Source organism: Bombus huntii, chromosome 11 (genome assembly GCF_024542735.1).
Source record: "Bombus huntii isolate Logan2020A chromosome 11, iyBomHunt1.1, whole genome shotgun sequence".
NCBI classification, from domain to species: domain Eukaryota; kingdom Metazoa; phylum Arthropoda; class Insecta; order Hymenoptera; family Apidae; genus Bombus; species Bombus huntii.
The window spans coordinates 2,881,917-2,903,941 of record NC_066248.1 but is presented as its reverse complement, the minus strand read 5'-3'; the positions used below and the strand labels follow the sequence as shown (position 1 = coordinate 2,903,941).

Below are 22,025 nucleotides of genomic sequence, written 5' to 3'. Positions count from 1 at the left end.
TTGAACCAAAAAGATACGCCGTCGTAAGTCTCATTACTCTTAACAACTGACATTTATTAACAATTCTGAGCTACCGTAATCTTTATTAAGTTTAATTAAGTTCATGCAGCAACATGGTAGGCACCGACCATCTCCCCTTCGTGGCAAGCTACGTTGATTGATTCGCCTGCGAATCCATTGTGTTATTGCACGACCGTGAAGAAAATATCGCGCGCCAAGAACGCCGCGAATTACTCGGAACGCGTTCTCGATTGATCGCGTTTCGCGGTTGTCGCTATCTTCGAATCTCCCGAGAATCGTTTCAGCCAGACACACAGATCAATGTCGTATGACTCACGTGAAAATCAGCCGACTCCCACGCGTCTTCTCCGCGAAGTACTTCCGATCTTCCCTGAGTTCTTACAGCGACCGTGAGTCGGTCATGCTTCCGTGACGTTTCTTAATTAAACCTGATAAATACATTCGCATAATACGCTTTATCGTATCGTACGCATATTGTCCATACAATTACGTAACTTTGTCAAATCGTTCTTTCGAAATGACAAGAATTGCGTGTTTAATGGCGAGATCGATAGGTAAAGCAGGATACGAGGATTGCGTAGAGCTTTTCAAGTGCACTCGCGACAAGAATGCGACACAACGACGTACCCAACGATATTTGACGTCATCTCGAGTTGGTACGCGTTATATGGAACAGTCAAGGCATTCATCGAAGAATTCGTACTAGATCCGCCAACTTATCAATAAAGCAAAGCTGAATGAGATTGTACACGAAACTGCCGATGGTTCTTGCAGCCGAAAAACACGTGGACCATTGACTGGTTGATCTTGTCGAGCAGTGAACGAATTTCACGAGCACGTGACCGAAACGAGAACTTGAAAGAGTTCAACGATGCGTCAAAATAATGAGGCGCGATGAATGAAAATTTTCATCGAGTTTACCGACGATTTTTCCACGCTGTTTCAAACAGCTTTTGAAGAGAACGATCTCGCTTCCTTATCTTCCTTTTGTCTTTTATTCGTTAACTACGACTCGTTAGTACACACGGAAAATAATATTATTTCAAGAACGAAGGTAACTTGATTTTAATATTAGCGAATAAATATACGTAATATTACATTGTTCGTATATAATATTTTTTATAGCATTTTTTCTGTTTATACGAACCTGTCTTAGAGAACAATTGGTTCGTATTATTGGAATTTATATTGTAATAGGAATTTACTCGACTCAAACAAGTGAATTCGGCTATACATGATCAGCCAAGTGGATTCATTTCACTACGCACTAAATTTTGTTCGTATAAAGACGTTCTACGTACGGTGTTTTACTATTCTATACAGCATAGCGTAAATTACAATGTAAATTCTAAAATGCTAATTTTAAGTGCCGATACAATTTCGAATCTTTATACGACACGCATAGTACACTCATAAAGATCGTCTACACTTGTACCAATACGTTTTCGAGCCTGTGTACATCCTCGAGCAGATACTAATTGTCGCAATTAGTCTTTGAGAATAGCTGACGATCCAGGAAACTCGTTTCCGTGGAAAACAATTTCGCCGATCAATTCGATTCGCCGAGAGAGCAGCGACGATTGGAGCGGCGTATGAACGCGGTTGAAACCGAGGTAGCTGGAACGCGTAAGCTGAAAGCTCCCCTATCCGTTTCCTTTCGTTCGTTCGTTGGTTCGTTTTCTCCTGCTGCGAGTCGTCGCGCTCGTCTCGTTTCACCGCAGCCACCAGCTGCCTGTTCTTCCTTTTGTGGCGCCTCGAAACGCCATATTACGCACTTTCGAGATGCGCGCCACGTTCTCGCTCTACGGAGGATGATCTCGAGAGAGAAAGCAGGCGAACGAATAGGCGGCGATACACGATAACCGAGATCGACGGGGGAGAAACATGGAAAGGAACGGGAAACGAACGGGAGGGGAACACGGGAATGCAAAATATACGAGAATAAAGAGAACGATAAGGTACACGCGGCTGAAACAAGGATGAAAGATAACGGGACTTGTGGAAGCGAGAAAGGGAAGGATCGTAGAGATTGGAAAACGTAGCGTCGAGCTATTTGTTTAAAGAATTCGCGAAGTTTAAATAATCGTTTAATCGAATGATTCTTTGCTAAGTTTAATCGCTGTGTAATTAAGTAGTTTGGTAATTATTTCAAATGGCGAGCTTGAAGAGTATCGATTTATTCGAGATTCGGAAATGTTTACTTGGAAAAGAAAAATCGACGCTGTCCCTTTGTCGTAATCGATTTGCATTTTGGATTGTACGCCGGTATAGCAATTAAGGTGTGATAATTGAATAATATGTTTCACGCAAATTCGTTCGCAAAAGGTAATACGTATCATCGGATAAACTCGACACGATTAAACGTGTTTGATTTATTCAAATTACTCGTTTCCCTTTGTAATGACTAACTCGGTAAAAGCGGCTACTGTGAACGAGATAAAGAACGAGATAGAGGTTCTCTCTTGCTTGAAAGAGCAGACGGAGCGGCGATGCCAAGTTTGGAACCGTTAACATATTTCCATTCATAACCCGGCTGCTCTTCGCTCTTTTTTCTACGTAAAAGTCAGCGACCGGCGTGCGTAAGGGAGAATCCGCATGGAGCGACACCGATGTTGGATACTCGGTTCTCGTAAAAAACGAAGACGAAACAGGACACAGGCGCATCCGGTTCGTAATTGACGGATCGACGGGACTATTTCTGTTGAAAACAAGTAACGAGAAGAGCCGCAGAACGTTGTAGCTTAATCTCACTGAAAATATCTAAAAAATAACAATTTTTCTATTACGTCTCTCTTCTTGCGAGACGGCGATCTTTTCTCATGAATTCTCCCTTTGCCGTCCGTCGATCTGTCTTCTTCTCAAAGGGCCCATTCAATCGTTGCGAAATGACCGTGTAAAAGGGCTACGCCGCTTCTTAGATCGATGGTCGGTCGTGTTTGTAGCGACTTGGCTTTCGCGACGTGTTGACAGATGCTCGTGTATCGCGCGACAATCGTACGACGCTAACGCGGATATTATGGATGCTAGAAGATTCTGATTTGACACTAACGGATGAGCGGAAGAAAGTCGATACCGTATGTTGGTCGTTGGTAAAAACTCGACACCGTGGCTCGTGTGCATAAATATTTTAGCTAGTCGATGGCAAAGAATTTCACGTAACAATGCCAGCTCACGTGCTACGAATTGCATGTGCACGAGTTGGTGCTTGGGATTTTTGAAACCATTAAATTAATTAATTATACCACCAATTAAAACAATTATAGCTCTCCAAATCAATGTACTCCGATCCATACTTATTTTATTGAAGAATCCATTATAAAAATCGAAGGATTAGCAATCAGTAGAATAGTCCATTAAAATAGTCTGTTAAAATAAAAATCGAAGTACCTGCTTATACAACAAATAATATAGACAAAAATAATATGGACAAAATTACCCGGATCGTTTATAATCTCGTTACAAGACCTGCTCCCTTTGAGTGGGATTTTCAATCTTTGGAAATTCGGTTATAGCGCTCTCCTCGAGTATTCAAATATTGGCGCGTGTAAAAGGGCAACGTCGTCTCGAGTAAATTCGTTGGTAATCATTCGATCGGTCGTACGGTAGCTGCTCGAAGGTGGTGCCAAGTCGCAGGCGTATTATTATTTAGTATTGCCACGGGCAACGACAGTGTACGCGGTTTATTGAGCGGCCAACTCGTCCGAGTACCGTTCTTGCGCGCCGCATCGTCGCATCTCGGTCAGAAATGGCTCTATGAAATGGCCCCGGTTGCTTTTCATCGTTTACTTTTAGCGAGACTCGTCCGACGAGCTACGAATCAAGTCGTCGTTGCTACTTGTCGAGACATTGACATTCGCCACGTGGGCAGATCCGAAATCACGATACAGAGAGATGGTATTTCAAGCTGTAGAGATATCAAAGACCGGAATCGTTTTTATTAACGCGTTCGTATTTATGGCGAGGTAGTGGGATCTACCGCGCGTGTCGATATGGAGAAATTGTGTGATATCGGGTAGAGGATGAATAGGAATGGTTGTAACGTATGAAATTAAAATAACGGAATATTTTATTCGGAATACGAAATGACAATGATCTGTTTGAAGAGCCGTTTGAATTGGATAACTGCGCCAGAGTTTATTAAATGGATTCTGTTTTTGTGCTCGAATCCTATGGGATAGTCATAATCCTTCTTCGCTATTGTACGATAGTATCCATTCTGGAATAATATAAATTCATGTTTTAATTCTCCCGTTCAAAATATCGCGTAATCTTTCACCCACGCGTAAACTATAAATTGAAAGATTCTTACGTGTTCGCTCGAACTTCAGAAAAATCACATAATCCTTTCCCGTTCTTCCTGACTTTACTTTGAACTTTTGTTTCGCTGGAAATTCTCTTACGGCGCCCGCGTGGTGATGCTCGCCGCGCGTCGGAAGAGATTACGAAAAATAAATTAATTCGAGGCGGAGTCTCGTAAAATCGAAGCTTACCGAACAGCGTACCGTTATAACCACCTACCAAGAACATCGGTTCTCGTTCTCGTCGTGTTACACGGGGCAGAACTTTCACCCGGAACCTTTACGATAAGTCGTGGACCGCGGGTTAGTCTTCTCTCCCCGAGAAAGTTGTCACACGCGTGACTCATCGAACACCCTCCGACAGAGAAAGATCATGGAATCGAGTTCGATACATTTTTCGTCTCTTTCTTCGCTATGTTTCTGTTTTTCCTCCGCAACTCGCCTTGTTGGTCTTCCACCAGGGGAGGTAAAGTAAATCGCACCGTACTAAGGTGAGGATCGATCGATTCAGGGCGTTGCACGAGACGAAGAAACTACGTGAGACGAGGAAACAGCTCGTCGGTGTTGTTGCATCCCCTCGAGTATGTATCGAGATTAGTTCAGAACCCTGCAGTTCTTTCTCCACTTCTCCTAAGGATTTTTCTCCAGATTTCTGCTCTGGAGTCTGCTTTCTCTGTTTTCCTATTTCCCGTGTTGTTCTTGTATTTTTCTAGCTTATCTTCTTCGTCATAAAATTGTCAAATACTCGTTATTTTATACTGACATCTTGCCAGTTGTATTTTTTAATAATTGAGAATTCAATATAAATGGCATTGGCGAATTAAAATTAGAATAAGACGAAATTAAAACGATCTTGAACGAGTATTTCATTTTATTGAATTTTATTCTCTTATGACGATAAATTGAGTCGGTATAGGAATTAATTGAAGATTCTTTGATGTGGTGAAATATATCCGTCCTCTAAGAGGAGCTTGCAGAAATTTTTACTTGATACTCATCCTTAAAACGAAATTGAATACCGTGAAAGAGGGATGCCCGGGGTGGCTCGATAACTGTGCACAGGGTTAAGAGGGTTAAGGGATAATGCAGCAACACCATCGGAGAGTTAAAAGCGGCGATAACCTGATCGTAATCGAGCTGTAAATCTAATCTGTCGTTCTTAAACTTCGTGATTTAAATTGAATCACAGCACATTCGAAATAAATACCTTTTAATTTACGCAATCAAGATTTAATGAAATTGTATTTGCGATAGATCGTTTGTTTCCGAAAGAAAACACAAAAATAGCTTCGTTGAAATATTCGAATTTATTCGTGCAAATTTTCTATTCTTTGTAATTTTACAATCGTCGAAGCGTTGTAGTAAATGTATTGTATATTTATACAACGCTCTTACAAAGTACAATAATTTCATTCCCTCGTTCACCGGATGATAACTCTATGTTACGATCTATATCGCATTATGCCATAATTATTAAACTTTTCATCTTCCGCCGTTCCTCCGTCCATATTTCACGAGTCTGTAATCCTCGAAGAAGTCTAAGCTCTTGTATCACTTTCATCCCTCGCCTTGAACGTTCTCGCGAAGGGACGCCTCTCGTAATTCACCCATTCCCTTTCCAAGGTAGGGTACCGTTAAACCGAGGACAAACAGCCTCGAAATCCTCCTATTGGACGCGATTCAGACAGCTTGTTTGCACGGTATCTCGTTCGATGCTCCTCGATAACGTTGTCCAGCTGTGGCGAAGCTCTGAATAGCCAGGTTATCGTTGTAACCCAGATTGATTTAATGCAGCAACGATCGCTCGATAAAACGGTATTCTTCGTAAAGTGGGTTTGGTCGAAGATTCACAGATCTTGACTTCCGGTATGAGAAGAATGCCGTAATTGTGTGGTAAACTAGATTTTCCAAAAAATATATCTCATAATCAAAATAAAAAATCAAGTATTTAATAAAAGGACATTTTTGTAAATTCACGAAAACAACTTGAATATCGTATGTGAAAATTAGACTGTGTGGATTCTCCATCTTTTTTCCAATAGATGCAAAGTGTTTCTGCTAAAATTTCAAAATCTTTTAATAAGATAAAGTGTCAAAAAATATTACCGCGTTTAAAAGAATTCGGTATCCGAGAATATCGATGCCAGCACAGCGTGCGTGCAATTCAATCTACATGGTTCGTAAATGCACGCGTGGTGTACATACGCGAATGCTAAGATCGATAGGAATCGATACCAGCTGACTGTATTTGTCGGGCGAACGCAAGCGTCGGTGCACGTACACGCGCCGACGTATGCATTCTTCGATCGATTTCGCGTCAATTCGTTGGCATCAGAGTCGGATTACCTCGCTAGGATTGCGGAACGTATCGCAAATATGGCGATTTAAGGAAGTGGAGTTGTTGTAAACATCGTTGTCGAGGAGGAACGCTTCGACGAGGTTCGATTCTGCATCAGACATCCAAGGAATTATACAGTATCCTTTTTTCTACTTTCGATCTCTTCCAGATTTTCGAACTTCTTACATCTCCGAGATTCTATCTTCAGTTTCCAATGCGATTTTAAATGTACAGTTTGCACATTTTCGGCTAATCTTTAACGCAAGATACTTGTCTTCTTGGAACACCAGTAACTGCACCCGGTTTACCACGGCAAACTTGAAGGACGTTGTCCGGTCTAATCTTCGGATTGCAGCTCCGCTTAAGTATCTCTCGATCTTGTGTCCATCACAGGCAAGTACTCGTCAAAGCGAGCTCGACGTTAATAGCAATCCACGCTGTCGGTCTCGTTGATCCGGCATCGATGGATTTCGAGTTTGCGGTCTGCACTACACGTTAGAAACGCGGCCGGAAGATCGAAACCGATCTGTTTGCTACTCTCTGCTCGGAGACTCGGTCACGGGAGAAATCATTGGTTTTTGATTTTCTATGGTATTTATTAGATCAACCGTATCCTCGATTCATCCGCGCGAACCGTTCTCCTTTTCTATTCTGTGCAATCGCTTTTGCAGTTTATTAAAGTGGCGGTTAAAAGTTTCTTTTTCTTTCTTCGCTGGCAGAGGTTCGATACCGCGAAGCGTTACGATGGCCATTTTCTCGATGAAAGCGTCGAAAATGACGGAATCTCGTGGAATTTTACCTGATAATCTCGACTCGACCACGATCGTGGTGTCTCGAGCGTTTTTCCCTCGACAGATCGATTTCTCGCTAGCAACTCTTCGCTGAAACGGGACACGTGCCACTGAATACCTGCAAATTGGCGGCTTCACGCACGATCAGGTTTCGCGAACAGCGATAAAACACATGTCTAACAAACGATCCCGCGCTACTGGGGTTCGTTAATGTACAAATTACAGTTGCCGGTGTAATTGTTCGTTATAACATCGGTGTTGTTTGGAAAGTTAATTTTCCACGATGGAGATGCGTCGATCTATCGAGTGCATTTTAAAGCATCTAATTTCAACTCTGTTTCTTTGAATGGTAAAAGTTTGATCGACTGGCAATATTAAGGAATCGATATGTATATTGATATTCGGAGTAATGGCGAAGATAATATTGCTGAAACGATTTAGAATCGAGCGTGGTTCATACTCGACATTCAAATAAAATCTGTCTTTTGTTTCTCATGGAATAAATGAAACATTAAATACATTGTATATGTTGTAAACGACGTATTCATCGAAAACCATGGGATTAATGTTTTGAGACTGGGAACGGAAGAACAAATATTATGCGTCGTTGTGTAGTATACGTTTTGAAGAAAAAACGCTAAACTAAATTAAAATGAAACTTTACTCGATATTGTCGCGTTGAACGAGAGCAAAAGTTTCGCGTGTTTTATTTGCAATTTTATGTCGCGAGGACGTATGTTTTATTAAAAAAGGGAACGACCAGGTAGAATTTTCCTGCGGATCGCTTTTATAATAAAACGCGTGTTTGAACATTTGAAGAACCACTTGAAGCGTTTTATTTCGGCATGAACCGTGGCAAAAATAGCTGTGGAAAATCTCATTTTGGTGCAAATACCATTCATTACGTTGAAATATATTCGAAATACGCGGGGAGGGTGGGACAGAAAACTCGATAACGCGTCTGTGTTTTTATGCTACGTAAAATGAAACGATGCGTAGTTTTGTCTTCGAATAAACGAGCTACACGCTGTTTTATTTCATCGTAAAGATATCTTTGTTCAGCTGGCTAAAAAGTGATCGTATGAAATCTTGCAAGCATCGTTCGAATCTATAGATCCATTTTTTTTAAAACACGAAATAAATTATCTTGATCGATCGGTAAAGTTTAGTCGTTATTGTTATTTTATGTTTCTCATCATCCTCGTTATTATCATAATGAATAAACGATAGATTATGCGAAATTTAGTTGTTGGAGAATTATTGTAATCGAAAGATGTATTTCATTTCCATTAGCGAAACCATAGACTATAGCGTTACATAGAACAACAGAGGGAACCATTAAACTGTATTTCAACACTGTTATGCCTAGGAGGCATGTTTCAACCAGAAAGCTGTTCATAACATGTACCTGAAAGGCGCATCGACCACAAAACGCTTCTACCCCTCGCATTAAATTAATCCCCCGCGTATGATATTTTTCTTCTTTGAAGCGTCGCTACTTCGTTCGATGGACGACGTTACGTATAACTTTGATAAGCTATCAAAAAACATCATCTCTATCCTGTTCGTCGGTATATGTTTCATTTTTACTGCTTTACACGTTTTCCGCGATATTCTTCAAAAATAAATACATTCACGAGACTCGCGTTTTCAATGGTTTTACACGTTGACGAATTCTAGTAAATCATTCACAATGTTGTTCGCAATATTTGAAAAATATCTAAAAATATTTCTAAAAACGTTGTAGTGCAAATTGTTATAGGTAATTTTTGTACGATAACACGTTTGACTCTCGAAACGACTCTGAAATACAGCAATTTTCAAATCTGATTTATCAAATCTCTCATATATGTACATGCTAATCTGAATAATTATTCTTTAACGTTCGATCTTCAGAATTTTCTTGGATATCGATATCCTTCGACAGTTTCAAAGAATTCTATTTATTGCAGTTAGTTCGAAAGACGAGTGCGCGTTACGTAATGAAACGTGTGCTACGTACATAGTCGGCGCGAGAAGCAAGCCACCCCTGCTAGGTCGTTACATTATTAATCGAGCAATCGATATCTCGGTCTATGTTCCGTGCATCTATGTTTCGCACACTTCATCGAATGGTTCCACGACAAAACCTTGCAAGGACGCGCAAACCGGCTGTACCGTGAGCGCATTCTTTCCTTTCTCTGCTCTCCGATCGCTTCCTGTTTTCATGGCGAGCGGTACAACCGACTCAATGCCATCCATCGAAACGACTTTTTGTGAAAATTCTTTGCGCATAACTGGGTTAATTCCGGAACAAGGGCAGCGACTCTAATATAGTACTCGTCGTTTAATTAATTCTAGAACAGGTATGCCGTCATTGCGGAATCGAAGCAAGCTTCGTATTCCATCTGAACGCGAGCATATAATTCAATGACATAGATCTATCGAAGCCAAACTATTTTATTACAAGATTAGAATCCACATTAGGTGAAACGATTATCATCGGACAATAAATTTATAAATAAAGCTAACGCAACAGCAAGTACATTTTTTAAATTCCGCCCAAATCGATAATAAAAAGAGTACGCAGGATTCTAAGCGCACGTATCGCCAATTTTAACGTACAAAAAGTAAGCTACCTGAATTATTCTGCTTTGGTTTTATTATTCAAGACTCGAGGCAACTGTCTCTATATATTCTGTGACCACAAACTAAAAGATAAAAAAAAAAAAAAAAGAAAACAGCCACTGGTAAAGAAGAGACGATTCGACAAGCATTACCTATTCAGTGTCGTAAAGTTTGCATGTTTGGTTGGTGCACGCGTTAATTATTCCGTCGCGTCGATAAAATTACCGATGACCCCGTGCATCCGTTCTATGACATCGGGTCGCGATAAACCCTTGCAAGGACACCTACGGTAACTTGAAATAAACTCGTTCCTCTCACTCCACTAGTCGTCGATGGTAATTATCATCGTCCTGCGATGCACTTCTACTCCCGTGGAACGCAACAGTATTCATTTGACGACAAGGTGCGCGAAGTTGCGTTTAGAAATTGATTGATAATCGATTGATAATCCACCATTCGCATTTGTCACTTTCCTATACCTTCGAATGGAATATCATATCAATATCTGTCATAATTAGAAAATAAATTTTCTTCGTACACACACGCGTATTAAGTTCATTGAGAAATTTGATCAGTAGATTTCGCTTGTTTCTTTCTTTTTTCGATATATCGATAATTCGTCTAGATTTGTTTAGAAATTGCGTATTACGTATTTCTCCGTCTACCTTTGCTACAAACATAGTCACTTAGTCGTCGATATTTCTAGCGTAAAAATAATCGTCTTAAAACGAGAATGATACCATTTTACACGAGCCTTACCTACCACATTCTCGACAGGATCGATGACAAATACTCGAAGCGTGTAAAAAATTCATACACTAGCAGAGGCAGTTAACTCATCGATCGACAACCCTGAACCAGTTTCTGATTCAACTACTGAACCAAGCCATACTGTTGCAATGTACCACGATGATGGTAGACTGGAACGAAAGGGACCGCTTCATTGTTTTCCCATGATGGTATCGAGATGGTAATTGGCGTACACGCGTGCGTGGCGTTGGTCGAACTGTGTGACGCGAGTCGAATTAATGGGACCGACAGGATCCAGCTGCAGTCGGCGATCGTGCAGAATCTAAACGGCCGGTTTCTGACCGCGTACGTGCGCGAAATAGAGTTGCCTTCGTCGAGAGAGCGCCGTCCGTGGAATTAGTAACAAGTTCATTTTTCTCGAGACGCTGAGACGTGGTGTTACTTCGCGTGTGCAGAACCCGTGCCTAATTGTGCCGATTACGCGTTTCCATTAATTGAAACGTGCCGAGTAAATTTGATATTCCGCCGATTCCGCTGGTTTCCGTGGCAAACGTCGTGCAATTGTAGCGTTCGAGTCGTTCAACGTTATGGATATCGTGCGTATTCGCTCGAACCATCGAAATACCGATATAAAAATTAAATGAAATATAAAAGGACTTTTTATCCTCCGCATTTCCACCAACGATGAAGCTCGTCCTTTAATCAACGATCACGGACGAAATTTATTAAAAGTTTAAACGATGGTACATAGCCGTACGTTGCACGCGTATTCGTTATGTTTAAATTATTAATCGAATTAGATGTTCCTTGGCAATTTATCGTGTAATCGTCGTGTAATTTTTCCATTTTGTTCTTTTTGATAAAGAAAAGAAAGCTAACAAGCTTGTATCTGTAGCTCGTTGGTGATATATAACCTGTAAATTAAATTTTGCTACAACTTGCAATTTGCTTCAGGATGGTCGTACTTCGGTTATTTATGGCTCTCATGTAGACTCGCTTGAAATACGACGATGTTATCACGGATACCATCGAATATTCAACGACGCAACGTTGCACAGAATATTTGATAGCATAAAGTCACGAGGACTTTTTTTCGTCCACTTTGATACGAATTTTATCGATTGAATAGATTCGTTTTAGCAATAACGACCGTTTCGATCTTTTTTTTTTTTCTTTTTTATTTCATTCGACTAACGTTTTACGCTTGGATTGTACTTTTTATTATGCATTGTTATCATCGCTATGTTTAAACGTTGCGCAATAAAATATTCAGTGAACAGATCGAAAGGGAAAAGTCGGCCGCACGAAGGCTTTCATGCCTGGTGAACATTGTCGGTTGATGTCGATCACTATGAACGATCATTGACGCGCTAAATTGAATTTTCCGTCGGTTTATAAATTGTCTCGCTCTGATCGAGCTGTTATTACACTTTGTCGTCGATATTCTTCGTAACGTAATAACACGGAAAATATTCGTACGAAATGATCGTAGATATGGCTACAAAATGTTAAAATGGAATTTGACTAATTAACATGGATTTACTGGTAATAGCTATTTTCTTAATCAAACGATTTATAGAAAATTCTGACCAAATATTTTCAATCGCAATTTTCAATCGCAATTGATAAAACGCAACGCATCTGTAACCGATATCGTGGCTGTCGTCCAAACGCGTTGAAAGAGACTGCAGTTTCATCGTTTATTCGCTAATCAACGCTTCTATCGGTACAAAACATAAAAAACACTGCGAGGACAGTTTCGCTTTAAAAGCGTCGATGCACGTATATTTACCGATGACATACTCGCAGATATGCGTAAGAAAACGAGTCATCTCTGGTTTTCTTTCTAAGCGGTATTACATAAAACTGTTCGTTGCAAGGCCTCGTTGACTTCTCGATGATTTAATGTTACCGTCACTTCGAGCGTTCATTATGCCGTATGTAGACATACGTAGACTATTTACATTGCTCAATCGCATGATTCATTCAACGGATTCAACAGAAACACAAAAGAGAAATGTGACCACGAATTTATATCTTTCTAGCGGCGTTTAATTCGATTCGATTTGTCTTGCGACAAATTTTTATATAAACCGAGTGTTACCGTAATATATCGATGTTTTTATCTTGTAACTCGTAAAATCGTAAAAGCTGTTTACGCGACAAAGCTTTATTCGCAACTGGAAAGTTATCGACTTGCTAATATTGTCAGATATCCAGTAACTGTCGTATACGAAAGCGCGGATGATCGATATCCGAGTTAAAGAGCTCGATAAATGAAAACGTATAACAGGCGTATAACAGACAACAATTATGCTGAATATCGACGACCAATTGAAATTCGCAGACGATTGTCCTCTTAACAGTTTTGTTTACGTAACGCGGAAAATTTCAGAGACAAAAGCAACCGCTTGCTGGCAGTGGAGAAGGCAACGAGGCCGGAATCCCAATGACCGCGAATCGTCTTCGTGAATTGCGTCAGATCCATTTATCATTCGCGTCGCAAGCGAATTCCATAGACGTGGATCGTCCGTGGTATTCGAAGTAATTGCGGAACGGCGCAGTGAAATCCAATAAATTCCGGCTCGGTCGAACAGTTTTTCGTGAATCTGACCCATTGAAACGTTCGCGCCACAGCTCCAGCCGAGTTTTCGGCCCGACGAAAAGGAATTGGCGCGTGCAAAATTGTTTCTGCCGTTGGGGTGTGTAGCGAATAGAATATTCAGTAACGAGACGGCTTGGATTTTAGTCAGGCAAAAGGGAATTTAATGTCCGTAAACTGCCTCTCGCTGCTTTCTCTTTTGTCCGTTCGGTATTCGCGAAATCTTGACGAAATTGAAAACGCAATGGAACCGAACGATTCGCGAAACGAAGAATTAGTCGGATCATCGTGCAAGTAGAGGATCAAACCATTTGCCAAACAAAACGTTCTTATTTCAAACTCGATCTTTCCATCCACAAACCTTTCTCTGCCTACGTAGCAAAATTGCCATTTCGATGTATGTAAAACCGCATCGTGTGTAACTTTCACACGACGATACAGACTACCGCCATATGTGTACGCCTGAACGTATGCAAACGAGAGAGCAAACGCGTATTAACGGCCTGGCGTCGATTACCAAAGGAGCTGTGCAGATCTGAATTCAAAGACAGTTCGATGTATGTGTCAATGGATAGAGCGGCGAGGCGCGTCCTCCGCAAAAATAAGAATTTATATCACGACACTGTTAATCGCTCATTAGTTATAGGTCGAGTGTTCGTGTGGCCGCTGGCTGGTGTGTAGGCTTTCTTCGGCTTGATTTACAGCCGAGGTATACGCAACCCGCTTCGATCCTCGTACGCGGCTACATAAAATGTTACTTAACCCCGCCCGAAGTAAATCGATTTCTGCGGTTAATTCGCCGCTATTCCGCGCAAACTTTGCATACTCTCCGCTACACGCACACGGGAACCGCGTTGTTCCTTTTCACTGTCGCGTCGGTTGGTTTGGTCGAGATTTATGCCTCGTCGAACGAAAAATATCGATGGTCAGCTCTGACCTCACCGGTGGTGGGTGAACGTTGATTGTTGAAATTTATGGGGAGAGATGGTGAAGTTTCCGCTGGAACTTACTTACGTGTCGTTACTTGACTATATATTTATTGTAAATTTGGAATTGTGGGATAACAATGATCGATATTCGACGTGGATAAATATCATTGACGAACCTGTCGCAATAATGTTGCGTAGTCTGTCAATTGGGTGGCAAATTGACTCTTTTTAGTGATAAAAATGGTTAAAATTATTGAAAACCACGACAATCCGGCAAACACGTACGTCCATTCGGAATATAACACGCGTCACCAATTAAAGATTAAACAGGGTTGCGGCAGTTTCGAGTAGCGAGTTGCTCGTCACACGGTGTCACTTTGTGGCTAACGACGTGTGCCGGCGTTTCGATCGATGTCTGAAGTGGTCGTTTAGAGGCGCAAGAACGGCGAAAAACAAACCCTCGCCTCGTCGCTTTCCACGCAACACGTGCAACGAAAAGGTGATTGCTGTCGCTGGTTTGCGATCGTCGTTCCAATTTACAACAATGGTCAAAGATAATATCATTGCATTTTATCGACAGCGTCTCTCGACAGTTCGAATGGCGCACATCGTTTTAAAACGACTATCTGACCGAGAAAATGTCGTCCAGGAATCTATTTTTACGAGACATTCTATTATATCTGACACGTATTTTCGTTTCTTTTTCAATTCCGGCGAATCTCGTCCCACGCTTTCGCTTGAAAAACATGTTTTTAAAATAACTCTGCCATTTATACGCAGTTGAGGATATGACGGTCGAAACGAGGAACAAAACAGTCTGCATTTTGTATATATATCTTTTTGTATGTATATTTTTCGGGGAAATGGGTAACGTCAGTATGCAGTTTCCCGTACGTACGAACACGTCGACGACTGCCGCTTTGAGTTTTCCCCCCGAGATTGCACGTTCGTTCGCAACGAGCTGCACTTTGATCCTCCACAGAAGAAAGTTTTTTTCGCTGCTGGCATTTTTCCTCGCCGCTTCCGGTGTTTATTATCACGCGCGAACCGCGAAGTCACGAGACACCAACACCGGCTCGTGTTGCCTTTCGTTCGTCCCGGTAAAACGCGTTATTTGCAACGGCGTTGCCGGGAAATTCGTTGAAAACCCGTCCGACGAAAGCGTTCAACCCTTTCGCGTGTGTTTCTGGCTAGCAACCACCGCCGTTTCAATTTCTCTTGCCTCGTTCTATTCTTTCTTTTTTCTTTTTCTTTTAAGAACAGCTTGATATTGTTTAGGAAAATCGCAGACGGACTCTTTGAATTTTCGTACACAACTTTCCGTTTTCTTGGTCGTGAATTCATAAATCGTGAGTCGCCTCTGTAATTTCTCTATTTTTTGTACAAACTCTATGGGCGATTTGCATGTTTTTTCTTCGTAAAATATACGGATAAAAGCTCGTTTCTCTCTTTGAATTATGTATTTTTCAGCGTTATGTTCTGCGACATAGAGAAATAAAAACGTGGAGTTGTATTCCTTGAACTCTTTGTATTCCTTGAGTTTCTCGTATTCCTTGAATAAGAAATTTTTGATCGAGAGATATTGTGTTTCTAGAAGATTGAAGCTCGGTTTAAGCAGCAAAATAGCAGGCGCAGCCTACGCCAGAACAAACCATTGTGGAAATTAATGCGATGTTAAGTCGTTGTTTGGTATTTTTGTAGAATGTAACGAAAGATTCATCCGCGTGCGAAGGCGACACTGCAGAGAAGATTACACTGAAAAACCATTGTGTATCATACTTTTGAAAACATGTTGCGAGTCACAGCCTCTTAAACGCGACATAGTACGAGATTATTCTACATAGATTGTGATCACTTATGGCTTCATATACCATGACGCAACGATACACGTATATTTTCTCTGCGGAAGCTGATTTACATATTTTTGACGTCAGTCGTTTTTCACGTGTGTCACAGTGATCCATCGTTGCCCGTTCCATAATAAAAAGTCTCGTTATAACATCACAGTCGTCGCAAGTTTAACCGTTCCATTTATAACTTCCAACGATATTTTATTGTACAGTTTCTTTTCGACGGTGTCTAACGATATTTCTTACGAAAGACAATTTTAATATCGACCTATTTCTTTTCTCTTTCGTCCGAAAGGCTGCCGGATTTTCTACTCTTCTTTGGAACTTGCGACTGTTTCCCACAGAGAGGTCTCTCTCTAAAATTTTCCATTCTCGATCAAGTAGGTCGATCTCTGCAGCTACGAAGTTCACATTTTCAACAACATTCTGGCTCGTGATTTTGCCAGTGAAAGCAAGCAAAATGGAGAAGCACGATCCACGGTGGCTGGTTCGTTCAACAACGTCCGTTCACAACGAGCTAAGTTTGGCAATGAACCACTTGGCCGGAGTTCAAAAACTTTTTAGTGAAGTTCTTTGGACGATCGTGCCCCAGGAAGACGGTGACTAACGAGCGACGAGTGCGTCACACTCCTCTTCTGGGCGCCACAACCTGTTTTTTCAATGTTTGCGCTCGCCTTGGTAGGCGTATGTCGGCGTCACGCGTTCGTGCCTTCACTACCGGCTTTTCTGGTCAGTCGTTCGTATTTCATTTTTCATACCCGGCTCGTCCTAAAGTGGGACACGAGTTCTCGTCACTGCGCGCGTATCACGCCGACGACGTCTTCGACGCTCTTTCCTCCGGCCTTTGCTCCGCGTTTCGCGTCTATCGGTTTCCTTCGCTGTTTACGAACGAGAAAATATTTGACACAAACTTTAGCACGGTATCGACATATCGCAATTTATTCGTAGAACGTTCGTAAATTATTTGCAAAATAGTCGAACCGAGATGTCGATCGTAGAAATTTCACTTTTGCAAATCGCCAAAGGATCGCTTTCTCAGTCGCTAGAGTACATTTTTCGAAAAATTATTTCTATTTCGAAATTACTTCGCAGGAAACCGCTATCTGTACCAAATCACGCATACAATCGCATCTATAAATTCGATAGCCGGCATAAACTCGAGCTCGGTCTCCTCCCGATCGTTTCTAACGCAATTACGAGGCTCGCAAAAGTCGGAAGCAGTCGCGCCAACTGGCAGGCATAATTATCATCGATTAATCGTGCCCTCGAACAGGTCGAGCTCGCTGTCGCAACAACGTCGCGGGTAAATCGTGCGTGGAAGACGTGAACTCCGCCTGTGGGATGTCAGTGTCAAGCCTGTTGGTTTCTTTCGTGCGTTTCATAATGCATCCAGCGGGTCGACGCGCGTCGTAGAAAGGCGCGACGCTATTTCGACGCGAGTCGCACGCGAACTCGTCGGACGGCTGTCACTCATCGGCGCAATTTGTGTCGATGAGACTGCGAGTCCGAGAAGGGAAGGCTTCTGAAACGTTTACCGGTGCCCATTAGCAGGGATTTCCAAGGGGTGTGCGAATCAGGGGTTCGAATTCCATTTCGAGTGTCGCGTCGCGTCTCCCCGACGCCACGGCAAATTCGTTTCGTCTATTGTCCACGCCGTTTCAAGTTTATTGTGCAAGTGTAGGCTGTTTTTTAAGAGACCGAAGTTGGCAAAGAGTTGGTTTGGTAGAAAGGGTTAGTGGGCTCTCGCATACAGCCAAGTTAAGTAGAAATCGGTTAAAACGTGTGATTTATTTTCTGTCGCTTTAGAGTTTGCAAACGTGCCTTTACGATACGATTATTTGCGATTGAAAATTCTACTTTGATTAAAAATTACGCCACGATGAAATTATCTGCTATTGTAAGACGAACGTTTATAATAACGGTAATAAATCCCTCGAGGTCTTTAATGCATCTATCATACTATTTAGTAAAATTCGTCATTCGAGAGATTTAAAATTTGCCACCGCATCGAAGGTCGTACGTTTGCCATCGTATCTTTCGTATAATTATACCAATGGATGTTGCGTATTTAATGAGGTGAATCAACGTGTCGCGTTCGTGTATTTACAGAGGATAAGGAGAATCGCGTAGACTACGGTTGTAAGCTGGATTAAGGACGGCGTACATCATGGAGCGCTACGAGGAGGAAGGCGAGGACAGCGACAACGAGACAGACCCGGAACAACTCTTGAACGAATGGCTCGGCGAGTTGGACAGCCTGACTGCGGTAAGTTTTTAAGCGAACTTTGCCTTTTATCATTTCGCTTTATCATAGCTGACTACGTTAATTGCCATCCAATTATTAAATTACATTTATCGGACCAGTAACGATATTCGGCTTTAACTGTTTGCGACTAACGAAGAAACTTCCTCTAAAAAATAGTTCTTATCCTATAATTAATTTATAACAAGAATAACAAACTATGTATTTGTTCGTAATTGATTTATTCGTAAGATAGTTTACGTTCAGCTGGAACGGTTCCAGTTGTAGTACCACGTCGCTCGATCGGCGTCGATTCACGCGTAATCTGAATTCTAAATAATTCGTCGGTAGGCGCTCGTCCGCACGAAAAGCAAGATTTCGTTGTTGGTGTTTCGAGTTCTGCGGAAGGCTCGGTTTTCGAGCGATGCAATTTCACTGGTCCTTTCATTCGTCCGGTTTCGTCGTTGAATCGCACGAATTTTCGTCGATTCGAATCGAAGTTTACGGATCGGATTGTCCGTGTGCGTATAAATCTTACGTACAATGAAAACGAGATTTCAATCTGCTCGTTCAGCGTAACGAATCGATTTTCATCGCGTTGCTCGATAGCATGGCCGGGCATAGCGAGCGTACAATAGCAGCCGCAAAGCGACAAATTGTCGACAATTGACGCGGCTGAACGATTGCGATTCGAACTTTGTCCGTTCGACCACGGAATTTCCAGCGGCTTTCCGTCTCCAGGTTCCGGTCCTGCGACGATCGTTTGCACCGTTAATTGGACAGGAGTGGTCTGCAGTTTGTTGAACATTATTTTCTACGAAACCTCGATGAAGTTTCTCTATTGCTTTTTGATAAAATCGGAGAGGTTGTTCTCCGTTTCACCGAGAAGACAATTAATCCGTTGAAAAGTTCGCTTCTCGTTCCTCTTGCTATCTTCGAATTGTTACACTTCGATAATGAAATAGTGTAATATCTGTACGAGTGGATGCGAGTCAGGCGATTAGCTGGAAAATAGTAATGGGAAGCTCGGAAAGTGGAAATCGAGGTTGTTGGTTCATAAACGACGCGTGAAAATTGCGTTGCTCGTTAGAATAGCAACGGTTTTCGAGTGAGGTTGCTCGAGCGTATCTTAGCGACGACGAGCGATAGATACGAGAGCACGAAGAGCAGTTCACTCGTGCAGCAGAAGATAGATTAAACGTGTTGAAGTCGCGGCCAACGACCGAAAGAGTTCTTGCACTTGCACTTGCACTTGCACTTGGTGCCGCTGTTTCAAACCGCGCCACGGAAAATCGATAGCTACGTGTTAAGTATCGCTTATCCACACTTCCTACTCGATTATATCGAAATGGAGTTCATCGGTCTATCGCCTAGCGTCGGCTAATTGGAATTTTCTTTATTTTCAAACGGGTTATTCGATTCTCTTTATTATTTCTATTGTCGTAAGTTCTAGTGCCATTATCGAGTGGTTTCATAAGTCTCGTTGCTGTTTATCAAAACCGGACGCTGGAATGGTTCAGGTGTTTGTACGTAGCAGTAAACGAACAGTCGTTTTGAGTAGCTTCTGATAGAATGGGATTAGCTCGATGGATAAAACGACAATGAAACGTAATAGAACGATATAACGTGGCATACATATAGGTACAATTAACCGTTTAGTTTCGATATTAGCAGGTTCGATGCTTTCCTAATTACATCAACATGTGTGTTAACCTCTCAGGCTATCATTAGGATATTAGCAAGATTAGAATTCTATACACGTACGATCATAATTTCCTACGAATAATTGAAGCGTTAATAATTAATCGTTTTGCTTTTACTCCTACGCTTATTAGAATGCTATTCTAGAAGGCATAATTCATATCCGTATAATTATGAAACAATAGACAGCAATAGTATTATGGTTAATCGTGAGCGACGACCGAATATCGGTGAAAGTTTAGACAATAGAAGCAACGTTATCGAAAGACGTCGTAACGAAAGAAATAATCAAATCGGAAGCATAGGAAAGTATGTGAAAAAACGTCGATTTAATCGATTCTGTCCAGTTTGTTTGACTTCGTATTATTTCTACGCTTCGATGGTCGACATGATCGAGACTACCACTTCAACCTTTGTCCCAGAAAATCCTGTGATCCTGTGTCCGTAGAAATATTTCCTTTGAAATTCGACGTAGAACGTAGAACTTTCTGACTCGACATTGACAAAGAATGCAACGAAAGGAGAATGCAACATATTTATTTCTAGAATATTTCAGAAATCTGACAGGCGACGTACGTAGGTCGAGTTTGCCAAGATTAGGTATTCCTACGAAATAACAAATTTGATGGCAAAGGATAACGTTTGGAATCTTTCGTTTCGATAAGTTTGATCAACTGTAGCGTTAACCATGACAAAAGTATAGCGTTGCGTGTGCAACAATGGTTCGCGTGCTTGTACGAGTACGGGAAGGTGTTCGATTATCTGTCTAGCGCGATGCGCGCGCCGGATCCTTCCTGTCCGAGAGCGGAAAGGTGAGAGAGCTTTTGCACTTGCACTTGGCGGTGCATCGGAGGTCGGTCAAGGCGCCTCTGCACAGATCGATAACCTGGCAACGCGGAATGGATAACGTTGCAGCGTGGTCGGTGACCCCGGCACAAGATACTCGCAAATATTCGAGTACGTTTGCCGGTTCGATCGCTGAAAACCAGGCAGGCAAGACCTTTTGTCCGATATTTTTTCAAATTGCCTGAATACCGGTTTCATCGATTAATGAATCGAGTGACTCGATATCGTGTTTCGATTCGTTTGCCACTTGTTTGTCACTTTTGTCGCAATCCATTTCTATACGTACCTTTTTTTAGATATCTGTACATTTTTTTAATGTTTATGTTAACAGCGATCTTTATCATTATCATATAAAACTGTTAACTGTATAGCGATCCTCTTTTTGGTTAATTATTCTTTCTCGACTGTTTTGAATAAATTATCATGTATTTGATACATCGTTAGTCTTTCGAATAGATAACGATCTTTCTAGTTTTTTTTTTAATTTATTTGGAAATTTTTGTGGAGACATATCTCTGAGAGTATCACGTATCTCGAGACCACGTACATATTTTTGCTCGGTAAATTGGAACAGCAAAGATTGTTAAACCGAGTGTACAGTAGACAATCGTCAATGCACGCGTGCGTGTACGTTGTATCTCTCGTTTTATGATTCTGTTGCACGTCACGTATAAGATTTCCCTCTAGAGCGGCGAATTGCACAATTGGATTCCGAGAATGCAGATGAAACTACAACGATGTTAATTTGTCCTCTCCATAGTGAACACAATGCTTAATTGTAATGTGCCACATATCATTGTTGTTGCTTCTCTTGTCGAGAGACGACTAATCTTCTGTCGTTATTACTCATTTTTATCGTGTCGCTTTATTAAATGAACTTTACAAATTAAAATACTGCGAGCATCTTACATTCCCTCGAATATATCACGATAAAACGACGTATTTATTTTGATCGATTAATTGTTAAACTACGACCGTTCATTATTTTATACGACGTTAATTATTTTATACGACGTTAATTATTTTATTTCATATCTATCTTTTATTAGC

General features: G+C 41.4%; 1 protein-coding gene across 3 annotated transcripts in view; it reads left to right on the top strand.

The window, feature by feature from the left end:
* The window catches only part of LOC126870974 (amyloid beta A4 precursor protein-binding family B member 1-interacting protein-like), a 146,188-nt gene that overhangs the window by 33,306 nt on the left and 90,857 nt on the right, over window positions 1–22,025 (top strand). For all 3 annotated transcript variants that reach the window (XM_050629240.1, XM_050629241.1, XM_050629242.1), the window contains exon 2: window positions 18,296–18,452. In XM_050629240.1, the coding sequence (XP_050485197.1) occupies window positions 18,354–18,452 (99 nt within the window). In that variant the 5' untranslated portion in view covers window positions 18,296–18,353. The remainder of the gene's footprint in view (window positions 1–18,295; window positions 18,453–22,025) is intronic.